At 42.6% G+C, this 20,112-nt stretch overlaps 2 protein-coding genes across 2 annotated transcripts; both read right to left on the bottom strand.

Annotated features, from left to right (window-relative positions):
* Positions 1–1,077: 1,077 nt before the first annotated feature.
* Positions 1,078–8,644, bottom strand: nufip2 (nuclear FMR1 interacting protein 2; the record flags this gene model as incomplete). Its single annotated transcript, XM_080509027.1, is given in 6 exon segments — positions 1,078–1,722; positions 2,965–2,997; positions 3,646–5,310; positions 7,442–7,577; positions 7,579–7,645; positions 8,631–8,644. Coding segments are annotated over 6 exon segments (1,968 nt in total). The 3' UTR covers positions 1,078–1,669.
* A 2,343-nt stretch (positions 8,645–10,987) lies between these two features.
* Positions 10,988–19,228, bottom strand: glra4b (glycine receptor, alpha 4b; the record flags this gene model as incomplete). Its single annotated transcript, XM_080509458.1, has 10 exons — positions 10,988–11,260; positions 11,359–11,451; positions 12,005–12,163; positions 12,772–12,986; positions 13,194–13,331; positions 13,430–13,512; positions 14,723–14,946; positions 17,696–17,763; positions 18,568–18,695; positions 19,170–19,228. The coding sequence occupies 10 exons, from the start codon at positions 19,226–19,228 to the stop codon at positions 10,988–10,990; spliced, it is 1,440 nt and encodes a 479-aa protein (XP_080365584.1).
* Positions 19,229–20,112: the final 884 nt, after the last annotated feature.

Raw genomic sequence — 20,112 nt, 5'->3', positions numbered from 1 at the left:
CCGGCTCGTTAGCAGTTAGCACATTTGGGCTCCCTAGACTTAATTAGATCGTTCAACATGAGCCATTTTCAAAAAAAGAAAAAAAAAATAAGAATCAATTGTGCAATAAATTGAACACGCACCTTGAAAATGTTTTTAACATACTGAACTGCAGGTCACGCCAGCATCATTGGGGGGGGGGGGGGGTTTGTAGCTCCATATATATATAGACATATATATTTAATTTTTTTTCCTCCATTATTGCACATGGGTTTGAAAAAAATGTTATCCACAGTAAAACATAACAGTACAAATCATCTTCACATTTCAATGCAGTTTGACAAAGTGGCTAGTTTGGGAGGAGGAGGAGGAGGAGGAGGAACCTATAATCGTATTGCAACTGTCGTCTTTCTGTTAACTTTTTGTGGCGATGAACGGCGAGCACCGACTCGACCATTCCCACCAGTAAACATGCAGGAAATGCAATGTAGAAAACGTAAAGATCGAATTATGACGCGCGCGCACACACACACACAAAAAAAAATCCCCCGAAAAAGTTCCTTTGATGAGAGGAATTGAACAGAAATGCAAGAAAAAAAATAATGATGTGAGTCGACATCCTGACTCCTGCCGCTAAACAAGGAAATAAAACTCGGGTCTCATTGGAAGCAGCGTCTCTTCAACGGTTCGTCTTCCTTCCCCACCAACCGAACGTCCGCCACAGTCACTGATGATGCATGAAATGTTGTAAAACGCGTCAAGATTTAAAAGGTTTTGAGTTGAACCTGACTTAAAAATCTTTAGCTCACTGACCAAACATTGAAATGAAGGAGGGAGGGAGGGAAGGGAGGGGCTTTTGAATCTGTGCTCTGGGGCATAAACATCTCGGGGGGGGGGGGGGTTGGAGGAAACGGCATAAAAAGAAAAGAAGAAAAACGTTTTTTTTTTTTAAAAGAGCATTTATAAATTTCTGGGCTCTGATTTTTTTTCTCTCTTTCTCACTCAAAAAAGGATTGAAGACGAGGCTCTCCATTCCTGGATGGGGCCTCACCTTATGAAATCCCCCCCCCCCCCCCCCCCCATAAACATTAACGGGACTCCTTAGACCTTTGTTCCACTTCAAGGCATTCTTTGCAAAGCGTCTTCTTTCAGTCACCGTGAATTCCAAGCTTGCGCGCCGATGTGTATGCATAACGTCTTAACATATCTACAATGAACTCATTTCAATGCGCGAAGAACAAAAAAAAAAAATGACCGAGGCGTTCCAAAGTCCGACCGACGGCTGCCACAGTTTGAACAGGAGAAAGGCTTTTTCAGGAAGGCGCCCTCCGGGACGCCTTCCTCCGTTGAACGTTCTCCCTAAAGAGCCGCGAGGCAAACCGCTGCCACGGCCCAAAGGTGCAAGAGTCCGTTCGTCGTGTTGGGAGAGGCACCGATCCGACTCCTTTAATGTTCGTCCAGAGCGTGTAGGTGAAGATGCGTGTACGACGTGTGGGTGTGTGTTTGTTTGATGCCCCCCAAGAAGTCTTTTTGTCATTCCACCCGAGATTCCAAGGAAAATCTGTCATGCTAAAACTATTAATGTTTTCACAGTTGTCACTTTTATCTATCCAACAGGATTTATGATTTCCAAGGTAGATAACTGCAGCACCCAGAGGAGAAGGAGGAGAAGTACTGGAGAGAGTCTACCTCACTGATCCGGTCCATCCTTGTTCTCATCATAAACCACTACTCTTTTTGGATCTACAGCAGAGAGAGAGAGAGAGAAAGAGAGCGAGAGATGGGGTTAGGCGATTCAACAGGACTGGCTTCATAATAAAACAACCAGTATTTAAAATAAGCAATCATAATACTTTACTAAATAAACTGACTGTTGTATTATGATCAATTAAAATCGTACTGAGAAAAAGCATCACCACCCCGACACCCACTTTTTTTTTTTTTAGATTCAAACAAAGAATTTTCAACAATGTTTTAATTGGCAATGCAACCTTGATGTAACACTGACACTGGAAAATTAAAAAAAAAAAAACAACAATCCCCAGCCAAAGCATTGTGGCACATTTCCCTTTCGCTTGTGCATGTTAAGCTAACATAGCCTCCATCATTTTCTGAACACGCGTCTGTGTTGATATCAACAGATTGTTTAGGAGGGGGGGGAAACTGCCGCCTCTCGGCTGCCAGCTGGCCCGGCGACAGTAGCAGAGGACCGTCCACCGGCGGCACGTCACACTCCATAACTTCCAACACTGCTGGTGATTGACTTTTAGCTGCTTCTGTTTCTGCTCTTCACTAATCAAACAACCGCGGCCGTTTGTCTCATAAGGAATTACGCGACCGGTGTCATACGTGCTCCTGCTCTCCAGAGGCATGTCGCGGGCATTAATACACGCTTAGTGCACATGCTGTCAAGCTGCCACACCGCAACCATTTTTTTATTTTTTTTTTATTTCCAAGTGTGTCCTGATGAGAGGTTTTAAAAATAGCACAATGATTTACAGAGAAGATAACCTGTATTAATGAAGCTGGAAGTCGACTGATGAATGTGCAAAAATCACTTGAAATGTTTTGAGCAATGAGCTGCAGCATTGATTTCTAAAACCAAGAAATGCACATTTCAGCACAGAGATTATCCAAGTTACAATTTAGGAGGGGGGGTATGTGAGACACTGAGAAATATTTGCATTTATAGCAAATTCAATAGATTTGTGTTCATTCTACAAGAATAAAACGGGTGTGTAAATAGACATAAAACTAGAAAGTGGCTCAATGAGTCTGCAGAAGCGATCAGGTACAATATGAGATGACATCAGGTAGAGACAAGTCTCCTTTTACAGCACTCCGTTCTACTCATGTGTCCTTACGATAATATCAAACATCAAAAGTGAAAAGCACAAAGTTGCATGAATTGTTTTTGTCCAGAAAGAATTGATCAGCCAGTTTGTTTTAAAGAGCAAAAGTAAGAGATCCAAGAGTTCAGTTTACCTTGTTTTTGCAAGTTGAAAATGAATTCCATTTCTGTTGAAAGAAAACAAAAAGTATTGTTTAAATCAGCTAATGAACCTTTTCTGAATGATCAAATCATTTAGTAGCACGAAAACCAAGGCACATTCTACAATAATTTGATATAGACACTCAAGACAAAGGAACCGCAAATATCTCAATATTTGAATATATCAAAAAACGTTAAGTGTGACTTCTGATTATTTACATTCTATTATATTTATGCATTATTTTAAATAATGTCTGAACTGGTCATAATGCAGAATAATCAGCCAACGTTTTTTTCTAAAGAGGTCTCAAAATATGACAATAATTCTAGGTCGATAAAGTCCCTTGAATGTTTAGTTTAGTTCCTTTTTGTGCAGGAACAGAGCAGAGGCATCGTCACATAAACATACAAAAAACAACTCCAGGAATTCAACTTTTCACAAGAAGTCACCACCCAAAAAAAAAGAAAATCCAATTCCTCAGACAAATTAGATTAAATACACTTGATGGATTTTGTTTATCAGCACTTGAGAGATAAACAAGGTGTGTTTTTGCTGTATTGTAGATAAAAGAGAGTATCTGCTGTCGTAATCAAACTGGCACACATGTAGGATCCCCAGTTTGAAACAACCAACATCTTAAAATCACAGATGAAGCTGAGAGGAAGTGACTTACCTTTAGTGTGATAAGTGACAGCAGCTTTAATGTCAATGGGCCCCCAGCTACACCTCCTGCCAATGTCTTTAGAGTGGGCCTGCTCTTTAGGCGAGCCAAACAACAGAGTGGTTATCTGGCCCTGCGCAGGTTTAGCACCGTTGTCTTTACTGGGGGACGACACAGTAGAACCCGCGACCTTGGCCTCGGGTTTGGTTTTCTCCTGGCCGCATGGCTGCAGCTTGTTCCCCTCGCTTGGGCGAGCGGGAGAACAAGCGTTAGACACATGGCAAGGGGCGCAAGTCCTTTTCTCGGGGTCTTGAGCCAAAATACCAGGCTCTAAGAAGGAAGGGCTAATATCAAAGCAAGGCTGGGCGGCCTCGCTTTGAGAGGCGACGGCAACGGCGGTGTCCTCCACGGGTGCTGGCCCGCTGCCTCCGTCCGGCCCCAAGTTGGGCTCGTTGATGAAGGAAAGCCCCCACTGATTCTGGAAGATGTCTCCCAGGGCTTTCTGATTTGTCTGAGCGGCCGGTGGGTCAAGGTGACGAGCGCTCGGGAGCACAGGTTGCATATTTAAAGGGTAAATTAAAAGAGTACACTTTCTAAGCTCGTACGCTTCCCCGTCGACAGGACTGGTTGAGGAGCTACAGTTACTTTCCAGAGGAGATGCTACATTCTCGCCACTTGGGATAGACGGGGCTGGTGGAATACTACTAGCAGCAGGAGCAAAGAAGGTACCCACTGATGGGCAGCCGTTTCCATTTCCAGAAACAGGACCATTAGTAAAGCTAGCTGAGGTGATAGTTTTCATAGCAGACATTGGGACCTGCGACAGTCTGACAGGAGGCAGCGCCTCCCCTCCACCTTGAGCGACTTTGTTGAGGTTCTCTTTTACTTTACTTGCATAACTGATCTTGGGAACAATTTTAGCACTGCTATTGTCCACAGGAAATACTGGAGGGGGCTTAAATAAAGTCCACGAGTCCTCTTTTGAAGGTGAAGAAAGCTTGCCTTTGTGCCTCTCCTCACTTTTCTTACCGAAGGTGCCTACTGTTTTACCGTCAGAGTTTTTCCTCTGAGATTCACCGGCTGAAGTTTCCAACACAACAGCGCGCCTGGCTGCTGGCAGAGCTTCTGCTTTATGGGCGGTTCTAAAGCCATCGAGTCTAGAGGTCACTCCCTTTTCGCCGGCTTCCATAATAAAAGTCCCCTGCTCCTGTGTAGTGTTGCCCTGCTGCATGTCTTTCTCCTTTTCTCGGATCACACTGTCAGTGTTCTTGGCGTTGTTGCATCTGGTCTTGCGTTTCTTCGGTGTAGTATATCCACCTTCGGAGCCGCTGCCATCGTTGTCCTTGCTGGAATAGCCATTTGTAATTAAGCCACAGTTTAAAACGCCGTTCTGAAGCAACGTGGAGTCTTTTTTATCCAAAGGTTGGGCCTCATGAGGACTCAAATCCACAGCTTTTTCCTTGTCATTTCTAAGGTCCATATTCTTCTTGTGGTCCAATCCTTTGCTGCTCGCTTTTGGAACAGTCGTGTGCACCTTTTGCGTCGACTTGGGCTTCACATTTGTATTACTTGTGTGTCTGCTACCATTGCTGTTGGGGGGATACGACATGCCAACGATATCAGACAGATGCAGATTCTTCTCTCCCTCCTCGTTGCCGACGTTCACTTTTTTATTGCCTGAAAGGGGAAACACAGTCAGTTCATACTGAAATGAGGCACAAACTCAAAACCTACAATAAAGCTGATTAATATTAGCTTAAATAATCACGTCATAATATCAGTTCAGATGTTACACAGGTCAAATCTATGTTTTCTTTCTAAGCGGCACCAAACAAACGGGCAATGAAAGTTATCCGTGTACCATCTACTCAGGGTATTTTCACAGTGCTGCTTCGGAGTTCATTACATCTAACAAGTGCTGGACATGTGATACATCTCCAAAGAGTCTTCAGCGTGCCACACTACAAGCTATGAAATTTTGTCCAAGATATTTGACCTGCCATCACAGACCAGTTGTTGCATGATGTATAAGGATGTCTCACAGCAGCGTTTACGGTACACACAGGGATTGGCACTGGACCAGGAATAGGACTGTGCAACGCCCAGGGGTTTGAGAAGTGCCGTGTCAATGAGGGACTCTCCATTCAGTGGTGGTGCGGTGCTCTACTCCATTTCAGGGACACAGTGGTTTGTTGTTTACTTGCCAGCACATCAGTTTATAACAATATGCCTGACGCTCATAGAACAGTTCAAGATGCTAATAACTTTGATTTGAAAGAACGGAGATGAGTATTTTGAAATGATTGTTAAGAATAAAGCCGTGGATCTTTCACCAACATCAATGTGGTACCAGGTTGACACTGAATCTTATTTGGTCTATATTTGTATATAAGCAAGAGCAAATAAGTTACTTGGACCCTCCCTTGCCAGCCTGTAAGAGGTCAATGATTGAATGGAATGTAAATTGGTGTACATGTTTAACTGGTCTTTCCCATTAGTGGATGTACCTTGACCCATCTACACCATGTTGAAAGGTTACGATGCGAGTCAACATTATCAGAAACAGGTCACCCAATGATTTCAAACAGATTATGGATTCAGATTGAGCAGAACTTAAATTTATCACCCATCAGCAATATAAGGGAGGTGATGCAGGAGGTGATCTTAGCAGAACTTCTGAATGTGAAATGGTACAAATGGTGGCAAAATTCTCCATTTTGGAAGTAGGTGAAATTTACAACTGTGCTGATGAGAAGGCCGGGACTGGCTTCGATTAAACTGTAGTGATGGATGGATGGATGGATGATTACATGTCATGTCTCGCGCTGGAGGGTTTATTAACATGAACTCTCATCATTTGCAGCTCCATCCTTGCTTTTGTTCGTACTGATCTGATCTGGAGAGGGACACTTGGAGAGGTGTGTGTGTGTGTGTGTGTGTGTGTGTGTGTGTGTGTGTGTGTGTGTGTGTGTGTGTGTGTGTGTGTGTGTGTGTGTTTTCGAGGCGCTGCGTGGCTTCACATTCACTGGACAACATGCAACAGGCCTGTCACACACGGCTAGCGCCAGTTAGCTGGCTCATGTCAACTAAGCGCACCACACCCTGCCAGCTCCAGCCGCCGCTGCTGCCGCTGGTCTGTCGTCCCCGACCGAGCGAAAAAAACGGCTACATGCCGAAAGCACAGGGTGCAGACGGTCGCTGGACCCCACCAAGTGAAGCGGGGAAGTGTGGCGTTAGCTCGCAGTAATATTGTAACATGGCCGACAGGAAATGGCAGCTCAGAACATTCCAGTGGAGCCGGCTCAGTTTCCTAAAGTGGACACAAGCACGCCGAGGCGAAAAACGCCGAGCTCCGGGCCCCCCACCCCGCCGGCGACGGGTTCTCCGCGCTTTACCGCCGGACAGTGAGCCGGCAAGCACACGTCGCTCCGGCGGGGGTTAAGGTGGAATGATTGTGAGAAAACTGGGTGGTGAAACCGGCGCACAAGGTCAATCCCCGATGTGTCAAACCACGACCAGCGACAACTGTCACGCAACGTTAGCTAGCCGCAACTCGCTAACACCGCGGCCGGCTGGTCGCGCCAGCCGACGGCAACTACCCGTCTCACGAACAAGCCCCTCGTTGTGCTTAAAGCTTCCTCTTAAATCACACCGTGCAACAGTGTTGGGAGTTCGAGCCGAGTTAGCACGGCGGGCTAAAAAAGGCTGTACTTCACGTCAGTTAGCTCGATGCTAGGCGACTCGTTGACTTTAGCTGAGCGCGGCTAGCGGTTAGCACTATGGCTAAAACTCCTCCGGATGGCCCAACCTGTTTTCTTCGTCTGCGCTTCCTGATGCTGGCACTGGAGCTGGCTCTGAGCATTTTTCACACAAGTCGTATGTTGGATAGTGTTTCTGTCGTCCCCGTGGTGGTGGTACTGCCTGTCTTGTGCCCGATCTTTGGGGCTGTTCCTCCATTGAAGTGAAGAATGTCGGACTTGTTAGCGCCCTCAGTTCCAGGACAGTCCAATCACTACCAGAGTGAAACGGAAGCTATTTGAAGCCGCTGTAACGTCAGCAGCAAACGTCTAAAAATGGCTCTGTTTTGGGTGGCCACCGTCTCTAAAAATCCACGTCTCACAGTTATCCTGGGACTTTTTTTTCACGGGGTTTGCAGCGCGTTTAAATGGGCACTTTTACACAGAAAGAGCAAACTTGTCAGTTAAAAAAAAAAAAAAAAGAATGTTTTGAGGGTGGGCAGCAGAGGGGTGGGGTTCATGTGTGGAGTGAAATCATCTGACCCGAGGCGCTGCCACGTCTCCAGCCGCTGGATGGACACACTCACACGCACAGACACGCACGCACGCACGAAAATTGTCACTTTATCAGGATTTCATCAGTATGTAATCTGTATGATTCTTACTTTTTCTGCGCACACACATCAACCATATCATGCATCCTCCACTACATTCCATATGTGTCCATTCATAGTTTCGATGCCTGCAATGAGAGTCTACAATGTACATAGTCAAGAAAATTAAGAAAAACAACATTGGATGAGAATGCGTGTCCATACCTTTGACTGGTAGTGTATATATGTTGTGTCTATATGATGTGTCTATAATGAAACTAAGTTATTAGTTATGACGATTAAGGCTTATTGGAGATGAAGTTCATTGACTCAGGTACTACACATTAAAACATTAAAAAGTACGTCGCTCAATAAGATGATAACTGGACCTCTCGACAAAAGATTGACAGAAATATTGCATTTACATTATTTTACGGGGTCGGCTTGCCACAACAATAAACACTACATGTGAAAGAACTTCCCTCTGGGATTAATGACATATGTTCTATTCTATTTTATAGATATAATTTTGTATATATTTCGCATTTACTTTCACCAGCGTTTTGATTTGTTTGCAGAAAATGACCATAAAAGGAGTTCCGTGACAACATGACCTCAGTTTGGGCAAAGAAAGTCTTCACAGCTCTCTGTCTCCCGGATTGCATACCAAACTCTTTCCATGCTGAATCTGTAACCGGAAATAAAGAAACCTCGGTCTCACGAAGTTTGTTTCATGTCATACCTGGGATAAAGGGCAGATGGAGTCAGTGGCACGAGCTACAATACTCGAGCCAGCATCGTCCTCTAGTGGCCATTTGTACAAAGTCACAGTAAACATGACATGTAAAGCAATTTGTCTTCTTATATCTATACCCCTCTTTATAGTTAAGCTCCAGTGCTAGTAAAGTCAACAGACATCTTAACAACGAGTGATGGAACATCATTTAAAGATATTTGAGGGGGGGGGGGGGGGGGGGGGAATCAGCTATGCTTCATACACACTGTTAGTAATGAGTGCAGCTGTGCACCACATGCATGTGACAGCTTCTTTTGAAATGAAACATTCATATGACAGCTTCATTTTATGGTAAGATTTATTTTAAAATGGGAGGATTCAACTAATGGATGACAGTGCAGGTACATGCATGCAGAAAAGCAATATCTTAACATGACACACACACTGAGAGGTACTGAGCATGGCATGAAGAAAGTTCCAGAGCCAGCGCTCGCAGGGACATTTTCAGCATTTGAGCTGAGGGAGGACTAATAATAACCTGAAATGAGAAAGGCATTAGAGGGAGGGGAGGACAAAACTAATTCAAGTGCTGATGAGATAGTTTGGCCATTAGAGAAAGTCATGGTTAGTAAATGGAACGCAGGTGATGATTAGGCAAAGAAATGATGTTGCAGTATTACACTTCATGTCAAAGTTGAAATAAATGCTTCAAAACTGGTGTGACTCAAACGAGAGTTACATTATGATTGATATTTAAAATGAAAACATTTCTTTATTTTTACCTGTACCAACAAAGAGTGACAGGAACATGTTTCTTCAGAAACAATAGACAATCAAAAAAAAAAATCTATCATACTTTTGAACTTTGCTGGACAAAACAAAACAACAACAAAAAAACATTTTTCAAACCCTGAGGAACCTAATACAAGTTAAGCAATATGTTTAATGATTGTTTTCATGCAGCTTAATAAGACATTCACCCAACTGAAATTGCACTAAACATCTTTGTAGAGTTAATGCCACCATTTATTTGTGTTAAATGTGAATGGAAAGTAAGAAGTTCTTTTGGAGGGACTGAAAAGAATGTGATTGCACCACTTTTGGTCCGTGTCCAGATCTGATAAACTTAAGACTGGGTGAGTTGGCGGGGGATGTTAATATAAGTATATGAATTGTCTAAACCAGGGGTCTTCAAATTGTGGGAGTTTTGAGCCCCCGTCTTAGAGTTTGCACCAGATTTCAGCACATTGTTTCATCTCACTTCGATCTGGTTGAGTGTTGCATTTTCTAATGAACTGTACACAAAATATTTTTAGCAATGAAAACTCTTTTCATTGTTTTTTATTCTGATAAATACATTGTCTGAATTAAGTTCCAAAAATATGTGTTACACATCAAAACAACTGATCATTTATGCCTTTGTTTTTTTCTTTATATCAAACTTTTATCCCCCTACTTTGAAAACCACAAGTCCAGATTATTTACTGACACCACAGCATTAATTAAAACAATATCTAGTTACATCTGGGGTTACTGTTTTGTTCAAGGTTTTCTTTCACAACAAACACATTTCATAAACCTTATTGCATCTTTTTTTCCCACTCTTTATTATGATGGATTTCCTATGAGAAGACTTATATTGTAATTATACTGATACTATTAAATTAGTTATAAGAAAATAGTATTTGTTCCTTGAGACCAAACACTCTGATGAAAGTTACATACAAGATCACCTTTTTTCCAGGCCCATAAAGCCACGTTAAGATGAGAAACACGGCACAGTTGCAAAAGAAACATCCTGGCTGTCATGATGTATGTTTTATGTATTTTTGCACACTGTCAACACCGATGTGTGTAGAAACAGTGAAGGCCTGGTAGAGGAGTCCAAATTTCTGTGAATTTATGAGAAACATGCGGGCTGATATGATCAAAATGCAAACTGCAGACACACTCACACACACACACACACACACACACACACACACACACACACACACACACACACACACACACACACACACACACACACACACACACACACACACACTGTAAATTGTGAATATTTAAAGCATCAGTGCTAATAAAAAAGTGCATTTCTTTGGAAGTATTAAACATTTAGAGGGACCGATGGAGTCCTCCATGTCGTGGAGTTCCCCGGTGGCACTGGACATGCCGTCACAGTGCATCTTGCATGGCTCAGCTGAGGCCTCTCAGCACGTTAATGTTTCAGTCAAAAGAGGCGGATTAAAGGGTATCCAGTGTGTTCATGGTCCTCAGCCTGTGTGTCGTCACAGCATGGCCTGAACATCCTCATGCCGCAGGACTTTGTAGGTGAGCCAGTAGAGGACGTTGAACATGAGGAAGCTCATGGGGAACACGGCTCTGGAGATGGTGTCGATCCTTTTCGCGCGATCCACAAAGCGCCTGCGTATGTCGTAGAAGCCCAAACCAGGGGGCAGATCGGCGAAAATTGGCGTCGCGTCCATTTCTGGTGCGATGCCCGTTCCCAGTGCGAGGCCATAACTCTGGAAGAGAAACCCCTGCTGTGCCAGCTCCTCCTCCTGGAAAAAAAACAAACACACAATGCAGTGTGATGTCAGGGAGAAGCTTTGATCCAGTGATTGGCTGGTGTTTTATCGAACAATACGGCGGCGCATACCCTGGCACAGGCACTGCACTGCTGGGCTGCGTTTCCATGAGGAGCATTGTTGCCTGACATGTTGTTTCCCTTTGCCTTGCTGTCACCGCTTCCCTGCTGATAGGGAAAAGTGCAGCACATAAATTTAATCATCAAACGGCCCGGACTGATTGAACAGTATGCAACCGTGACACAACTCAGCCGTGCTGCATAAATGTTTTAAGTCAGGGCAAATCTCAATAGCATTGTATAATCCACCTCCCCCCCCCCCCCCCCCCCCTCCACCACCACCACAAAAAAAAAAATGAATAAATGCAAAGGATCAGAGCAGATGTTTTGTGTATTGTGCTATTAATATTAAAAGGTATTAATGAATCCCCCATGCTGCTGTCACTCTGCCACATTTAGGAAACACTTTATATTTAAAAGGTGTGCTGGCCTGTTTTGAGGTTCTTCCTCTCATGGTATTCAAAGTGAAGCAGCAAGATGATGAGAAAATGCAGCCAACAGCGGGGTGAGGTGATGAGGAATTAATTACAGGTCAGCGCTGTCTCTATTTCTCAGCGGGAGTGCATCATGTTGCTGAATTGTGGCCCGTGCATAGCTGGGCGTAGGGAATAGCAGGTGACAGTCGCCCAAGGGGCTGAGTGGGTGGGTTTGCGCTCACATTTCTCTGCCTCTGTTGCTCTTTGAGCTTCTTCCTCAGTCTGAAGAACTCCTTGTGCTGGCGTGAAACGAAATTAACGGCCGCGTACTCCAGCAGAGCAGCGAAGACAAAGAGAAGGCACACCGCCATCCAGATGTCTATGGCCTTTACATAGGACACCTGCAGATACGCAACGAAATGCATGGGGTTAACATGAATGTGGGCAGTGAAACGGAGAACAGATTCACGTGGCACAGTTACACAACGGTTTGGGAAAAGGAAGATAGTGAGAAAACGCAAAACAAAGGAAAAGGCTACTTCTATTATGTAGAATGACATTTTGTGTTTCTTCTTTTGCGTTTTTGTGTGCGACAGTACTACACGTCCCGCTGGGTTTGCTGTACAATCTACCGTGTTATAGCAGTTTAATACATTTTTATTAAATGAACAGTGAGTGAATGATCACTCCTTTAGTCAGTCAAACTCTGAAATAATCTAATTTGTACATACAACATATGTAGGTACATCGGACTTTCTTATAGTGCTTTATAAGATAAATAATGTTTTACAGCCACATAATGCTGTAGTGGTTATTGTTCTTGCCTTATACAGACAATATCCTCTTATATCCTCTTTACAGGGGCAGTCCAGTAGTGTGGAGACTATATAAACGCTTTAAAGTTTTAATTGCTGAAAGCACACATTTTAACATTATCATGCACTATGTGTGTCTCTTTTTTCTTTTTTCTTTATTTTTACAACAAAGTACCACAAATCAGTTCGCTGACCTTTGGCAGGGACGCCCTGGACCCAGAGCTCTGCGTGGTCATGGTGAGCACTGTGGTGATTCCCAGTCCCACCCTGGCCGGAGCTGCGTCCATGTTGATCCAGAACGACACCCAGGACAGGATGACTGTGAGCAGGCTCGGTATGTACATCTGGATCAGGTAGTAACCCATCTGACGCTCCAGGTAGAACTTCACCTCGATGCAGGTGAATTTCCCTGAACAGAGATACAAGCTGTCTTATTTAAAGGTGAATGACATTATCAAGGCAAGTGTATACGTACGGCAGATTTAGTCCAAAAAGCAATTTGGTGCGCTTTGCATGAATTCAAATAAGCCATGTGCAGCGCAATCTATACAACATCAAATATAAATTAAAGACATTTAAGAAGTTTAAAGATGGCAGATGATGGTAAGTTGTGTACCTGTGTTGTAGTGCTTGGTGCAGTATCCCAGACCTTGTTCTTCTTTTAGCACAAACTGAGGGAGCATCAGGTCATCAGCCACCTGCACAGCTCCCACATCCAGCCATTCAAAAATCAGATCATTCATAGTGTAGCCAACTGGAGGAGAGAGAAAACAAATTGTGCAACAAATTTACAACAAGGTCTATGTATTATGGGTTTTAGCAATATGTTTGAAGCTTGAAAGACAAACTCACAGCTTTCGAGCTGCATCGTACATGTCTGGCTGTCCATGGGAAAGTTCTTTAAATCCATGGGACAGGAGAGAACCAGAGTGAGCCTGAAAACAGAGGCAGCAACACCATAATGCTACTGAAGTGGGGTGTAAAACAAAAAAGGTGCTACACTCACATAGTAGTAAAAAAACAAAAGTGAGTGGAAACCCAGGCGCCCATCACCTTTCAACCTCACTGCACTGGCTATTTTTCGCTCAGGTGTCACTCAAAGCCTTTTTGCACGCTCACCCTACATTAAGGGTCACATCAAGCAGTTGTGACCTTTCTGGCACCTGTCCTCCTTTCCATCTTTCTGTCCCAGTGCACCCTATACAAACAGCTGAAAGTACTGACAGCTGCTGACAGTCAACATGTCAGCCTTTATGGCGGGCTTGATACAAAATGGGCTGAGAACAGAACACCGCCATCACTGTAAAAGAAGAAAGAAAAAAAGAGGAGAGTGTTTCCCTGCAGGACACAAAGATCAAGATTTATAAAAGAACACCCCATTACTTAGTGCAGGTGTTGGCAAGCACTTTGCTGATAACATACTGAGTTTCTTTGGCTGTCATGGCTCTCTTTGAGGGTCCGTGATGGCTTTCGCTGTGCAATTTAAGCACCTTCTGTCTTTTTTCTTTTTCTTTTTTTTTCCTGTGAGGACAAAGTGAAGCCTCTCACTCAAATCAGCTGAGAGCAGGAACACAAATGATCCTGGTTTAAAGCCATCTCAGGATGCTGTTTCTTATCAGTACACACACAAGTGAAAGCAAATTTTAGTCATTTGTTTGTCTATTTTTTTAATCTGTATTTAATGATCATATTTGTGTTGTTTGGTTTTCAATGTCAAGGGTCGTGTTTGAAGCTCAGTAACCAGCAAAACAACTCAGGGTTTAGTTCATGTTTAATAGAATTGCTAATGGAGCTCTGCTTCTTCTTCCTTTTATTCTAATTATATCTGCTTCCTATTACGCTACAATTCACCACTGCTTTAGTGACACACTACTGACCTGATTATCTTTTAGCCTGCAGATATGGTTTAACATGCGCTCATTCACTGAGTGTGTGTTGGGCAATACAATTACAAGCGAGCCGAATAGAAAGAAACCAACATGTAGTGGACCATACACTCAGAGATTTAGACAACAGCTTGTATAAGTAGAAGTTCAGATTCACTGGGCAACCTGACAAACCACGGATAATGGGTTTGTACAGGTTGGTAGTGCACAATCTGGGTGGCTGATTCAGTCAGAGTGACACTTGGTGAAAAGAGGTCACCTGATGCTGTAGAGGACATTTCCATTCTGGAAGATCCGGAGCAGTTTGTTGTCTGTTGTGACCTCATGAAAGTTTGCACCCTTTTCGTTGGCAAAGAACAGATCAGGCTTCCAGATAGAGTCCAACATTGAAGGGTCCAAGTCCAGAGAGTCGTCTGGATACTCCTTATATGCCAGCCGGGGGTCATTCCACTGCTGCCGCAGAAAGACGTTGAGCCGGTAGTCCTGCAGCATGAATGAAGTGAACACATAATTAGGAGTTATTAAGTTAAACATGGATTTGCCATGACTTTATGACCACCTTGCTAATATTGTATAGAAAAACGTTGAGCTGCCAAAACATCTCAGACTCTTTGTATGTTTGCAGTTATTAACAGCTCTGTGAAGATTCAAGGTGGGGTGTCAGTGGATTGGACTTGATTATTGAAGACATACAGCAGACGTTCAATTTGAATGAAATCTGGAGATTTTGTAGGATAAGTCAACAGCAGCTTGTTGGAATCCCCTTACAATCCCTGAACCATTTTGGCTTTGTGGATTATTTGTGCATCATCCTGCTGAAAAAAGATCAATAACATCAAGGAGCACAGTTCAGGCTCAAGGGTGCTTATAGTGTGACGTTGTAACGTGCGTGCGTGCGTGCGTGTGTGTGTGTGTGTGTGTGTGTGTGTGTGTGTGTGTGTGTGTGTGTGTGTGTGTGTGTGTGTGTGTGTGTGTGTGTGTGTGTGTGTGTGTGTGTGGATGGCAAGGTCAAAGGTTTCCCAGTAGGCGTTCATAATGTTTTGGCACAGTGTATGAAGTCAAATTAGCAATATTTGAATTTATGATATAGCTAAGGGGAATGCTAAGATTGTATATTTTGGACAAATTGTTGAACACATTTAGTGACATTTGACTATTTGCCACTTGCCAACAGATGTAACTACTTTAACAAAAAATCAAATAAGAAGGGAAAAAAAATACTCAGGAAACAAATAACCCTGGAGCCTCTTTCAGCCAGTAGTGCTGTAACAACACCGACTCTGACTCTGTGAGAAATAAAAGCAAAGAAATAAACGCTGACTAACCTGAGTGCTCAAAACCTGCATGACAGAAAACTCCACTTACAACTTTATCGGTTAATATTTCATGGCTCTCTCTGAGAAGTATTTTGGCAAATGCACAAGTCCTCCAACCTCTAAACTTGAATAAATGAACAAACAAGGCCATCCGCAGACGCCCCTTGTGGGCCTCTTAAATACAGAATGGGTCCTTATTTGACAAAAAGTGTAAATGATGGCTGATATTAAGGAATAATCTCTAAAGATGGCGATGAAAGCCTAATGAAAGTGTGTTAAAACAGGTGGATGGATGGATGGATGGATGGATGGATGGATGGATGGATAATTTCCTATGCTATCGAGATGTGGCAAATGAGACTATTTCTAGTATTTTCCTTCTCCCGAACACCAAAATTGAGTTAATTAAGGAAAGTCTTTTTTTTTTTTCTTCCAAACAACCGAAGCTGTAAATTACACACTGGGGTTTTCAAAGTGTGGGAGGATGAGCTCAGTCCTACAAGGCTTGAACCAAATTGCACACTGCACATGTGTGGATTAACACTTTGTGTTACTCCATGTAGTAATTTTCAGTTAAACAGCCGGCTTATGCACGTTTTTACATTATAAGATGATTTTGTTGTGAATAGCTGCTCGGACCAACAAACAATAAAAAGCAGAACTCTTCTTGTGTAAAAGAGATGCTTAAAATTCAATGTAACTTATGTAACTGTCTGTCTCTGTGTTTGTCATGTGATGGTCTTTTCAGGTTGTAGCCCATTTTGACTCATAGTGAGCTGGGATCTGCTTTATTTATGGACAAACTTGACTCCATTATATTCACAAAGAATTCAGTTACCAGGCCCACAGTCGGCTGTTGTCTTAACCCACTGTAGATTCTAAGTACAACGCAGTCATCTTTCAGTGAAGCGCCGCAATGTTGCATCCATTTTAATCATAGTTGCACTAGGCAGCCACTTCATAAAAGTGCGACCCTCAGCAACATATAAAATGTGGTGGCAGGTTGCATTTTAATAATAAATACAGCTTGGTCCCTGTGCAGGGACCTCTGGAATTGAAAGGGTTACATTGATTCTGACATAGGAATCATGAGACTGTGTGTTATATTTTCAGAGGTAAAATTCATGAGGTTGTTTCAAAATAGCTCAGGAAACTGTTGAGTAACTTTCAGGTTGATTCAAATTACAGTCCAGAATACATTTTACAATAAATGCCAACAAAGAAAATTAATAAATGCAAAGCTCCAACCAAAACGTGATTTGGGGTTAAATCAGTAATCCAATATATTCAGCAATGTACCATCTTCTTGTCGCTAGTTACAGCAAGTTATATACATCAATCAGTATTAATGATTTCTTAAAGATGTTATGCTGAAAGATGTATGAAAAAAGTCTCATATCAAGAATGTGAATTCAGAAAGTCTGCAGTTCTCTGGTGATGCTGTCATGTCCAGATGGTGCAATATATTTCGAAAAATGGTTCACATTGAATGAAAGCACCTCTTTTATGTGCAGGAGTCGCGTTTCGTTACAAGTGTCCGTCGGGAAGACAAGAGATGGTGAGCTCATTTGTTGCCCCTAAAATGTAATGAGGAATCCCTCGCTGTTAGAGGGAATTGCTTAAAACTATTTCCCCTTCCTTTCACCGCCCTACATACAAGTTCAGACACATCATGGTGGTGCGAGCAGCAGCTATGTCAAAGTTCATTAGGTCTTCATCTGTAGCCCACAGTGGTCGAGTCACAGTGATTCAAATGTCAAGAGTGACGCACACGCGGAGACATTGTTGAAGAAATTCAAGTTTTAAAAAGAAACATCTGATGACATCTATTGTTACTGCTGACATCGTTCTCTGTGAAATCTAGCGCAAGACATATTGCTTTTGTAAAGGCGTGTCATAAAATAGGAATTTCTCACCATGGTTGTCTCAGTGATGGATCCAAAGCTGTTGATGAAGATGTTACAGGTCACATTGACAGGAGGACCTGCAGAAAGCATCACAGCAACACCCCTTTGGTAAAAATCCACTGATGAGGCTTTTGCAAGAGAAGCACATGAAGTATTGAAAGCAGTAAGGGGCAAAGTGTTCCTGTGAAAATAACATCTGCTTGTTCTCTTCATAATGTGCCACAATGTGTCCTGATAAACACTCTGATCCAAGACACCCAGCATGAAATTGTGTTGTCGTTTCCAGCACGCTCCCATTAGCGTAGGTCCATCTGTCGACCAGCGAAACCCTAAATATTTCAGGGTTTCATTTCCTAAGAGGCAATAATTTATTGATTCTACTTTAGTAACATTAGTGTATTTATAGATAATCAGTCGGGATTTACCCAGCATGCACTGACAAGGATGTGGAGCAAGTATGAAATATATATGAAATGCGACCCCTGAGGCTGATGGAGAAGTATGTCAGAGAGAATTTGCTTGCTCCGCTCACAAGTGGGGGGTCAAGACTGAGCTGAAATGGGCCTGTGGGGTAACGCACAAGGGCGACTGCTCATTTCTGTCAGAAGGGAGGAGAATCTGGAAGAGACGACTATTAAGAATATCATAACTTAAGGCAGTGGGTCAACGTGGAAGCAGTAACAGCACGAGAGAAACACGTCTGTGTGACAATACTATAGCTTGCAGCACCTTTCACTTATGACCCATCTGTGAGTCATTTGTGTTACTTCACTGCTCCGATTGTTGTACGGCACACTCCCCCCCCCCCCCCCCCCTCCACCCCCCCCAACACCTGTCCTGAGGGAGGAGGTCCTGCCACTGCACGCCCACGACGCGTTTACCTTTGAAATTTGGTCTGATGCGAGCGTCGTATCCAGATGTGCGCCCCATCAGCTTATCCAGAAAGTCAGATGGAGAGGGGGGCTTCACCGCCCTGCTGGGGAACTTCATCTCCTTGCACAGCACAGACCTAACAAGTGATGGGACAAACAAACAAGCCGTGATGTGCCAGCTCTCTTCCTGTCCAATTCTTCATAAATGAATGAATATGTTTGTCCTGCAGTTTCCCCAACTGTCAAAGCATCGTGAAGTGTGTAATAAAGATGCATAATATCTTACATTTATGCATTACAAGATGCACAATATCTTACATTTTGAATCTGTTTTGGAATTAAATGTGGCTAATTTGCCACATTTCTAGATATCAGTCTTAAAACCAAACTTTTTCAGTAAAATTGCATTAAAAAATGTTTTTGCCTCTTTCTTCTGCATCTTCATTATTGTTTTTCACATGATAAGGTGCAAAATATTCCTAATCAGGCTCATGTATCAAGCCATGATAAATACAGTTGATAAACTTTAAAGAAAGCATGCAGACTGAAGATGACATACAATTACAGGAAAGGCTGATTTCTGCATAATAAAATATCAAACTGTGTCTTACCTGCCTTGTAGAAAAAACTGAAATGAAGTCCACAGCAAATAGAAAATGTGGAGGAGCATTCTTGGTAAACACAATAGATAATCCAGGGATTTTGGGGGTGGAACAAAAAAAAAGAGATGGAATTTGGAAGTAAAGAGCGCAGATGCAGTGAACTTCAGTCTGACTCTTTCTTTGCTCTGGACTCAGATGAGCCTCCCTCCCTTCTGTGCAGGTGTAAAATACAGGAAGCTGCTGCTGTATAATTCAAGTCCTAGTGAAGTTTTTTTTTTTTTTTTTTCTTTTCCTGGCCGTGTTTGTGAGGATGACTTCAAGCTTTATCTCTTTTTCATGGGCATATGCATGCTGAAGGAATTACTGCAGGAATATTTAAAGAGACAGCAGCATTTTCATAGCAGTGGCCCCACTGTGCTCCCTGTGTCAACCTCAAGAGCTGGATTTTCAACGCCACGTGTTTCACATGTAGGTCTTTGTGGGAACGTGAAACTCGAAGTGTGCAATTATTTATCGTCAAGTTCATCCATCACAAAATCAAATTTTAAAAATGTGGATGAAAAAAGTTTAGATAAAATTAAGCAAAAGTAAAACAACTATTTATACAACTAAACCTTGAAATGGGAAACACCACCTCTTTAGAGATTATATGTATACAGATCAAACAAGAGATATTGATTTGCCAATAATATATAATTGGAAAAACATATGATTAAAGCTCCTTTAGTGAATTCATTAAAATAGCACAACCTATCTAAGGACTTTTCAATATATTAAAACAACATATTTCCATTTACACATGTTCATCAATCATTAAATTGACCAGCGTAACACATTTCTGCGTAACACGTGAAGGTTGCAAACTGGATAAAGTGTCACTACTTTTATGTATGCATTGTATTATTTGCACATGCAAAAAATATATATATATATTTCATTTATATGTGAAATG

The sequence above is a fragment of the Blennius ocellaris genome (genome assembly GCF_963422515.1).
Source record: "Blennius ocellaris genome assembly, chromosome: 14".
Classification (NCBI taxonomy): domain Eukaryota; kingdom Metazoa; phylum Chordata; class Actinopteri; order Blenniiformes; family Blenniidae; genus Blennius; species Blennius ocellaris.
The sequence above is the reverse complement of the archived record's forward strand: the minus strand, read 5'-3'. Positions and strand labels throughout refer to the sequence as shown.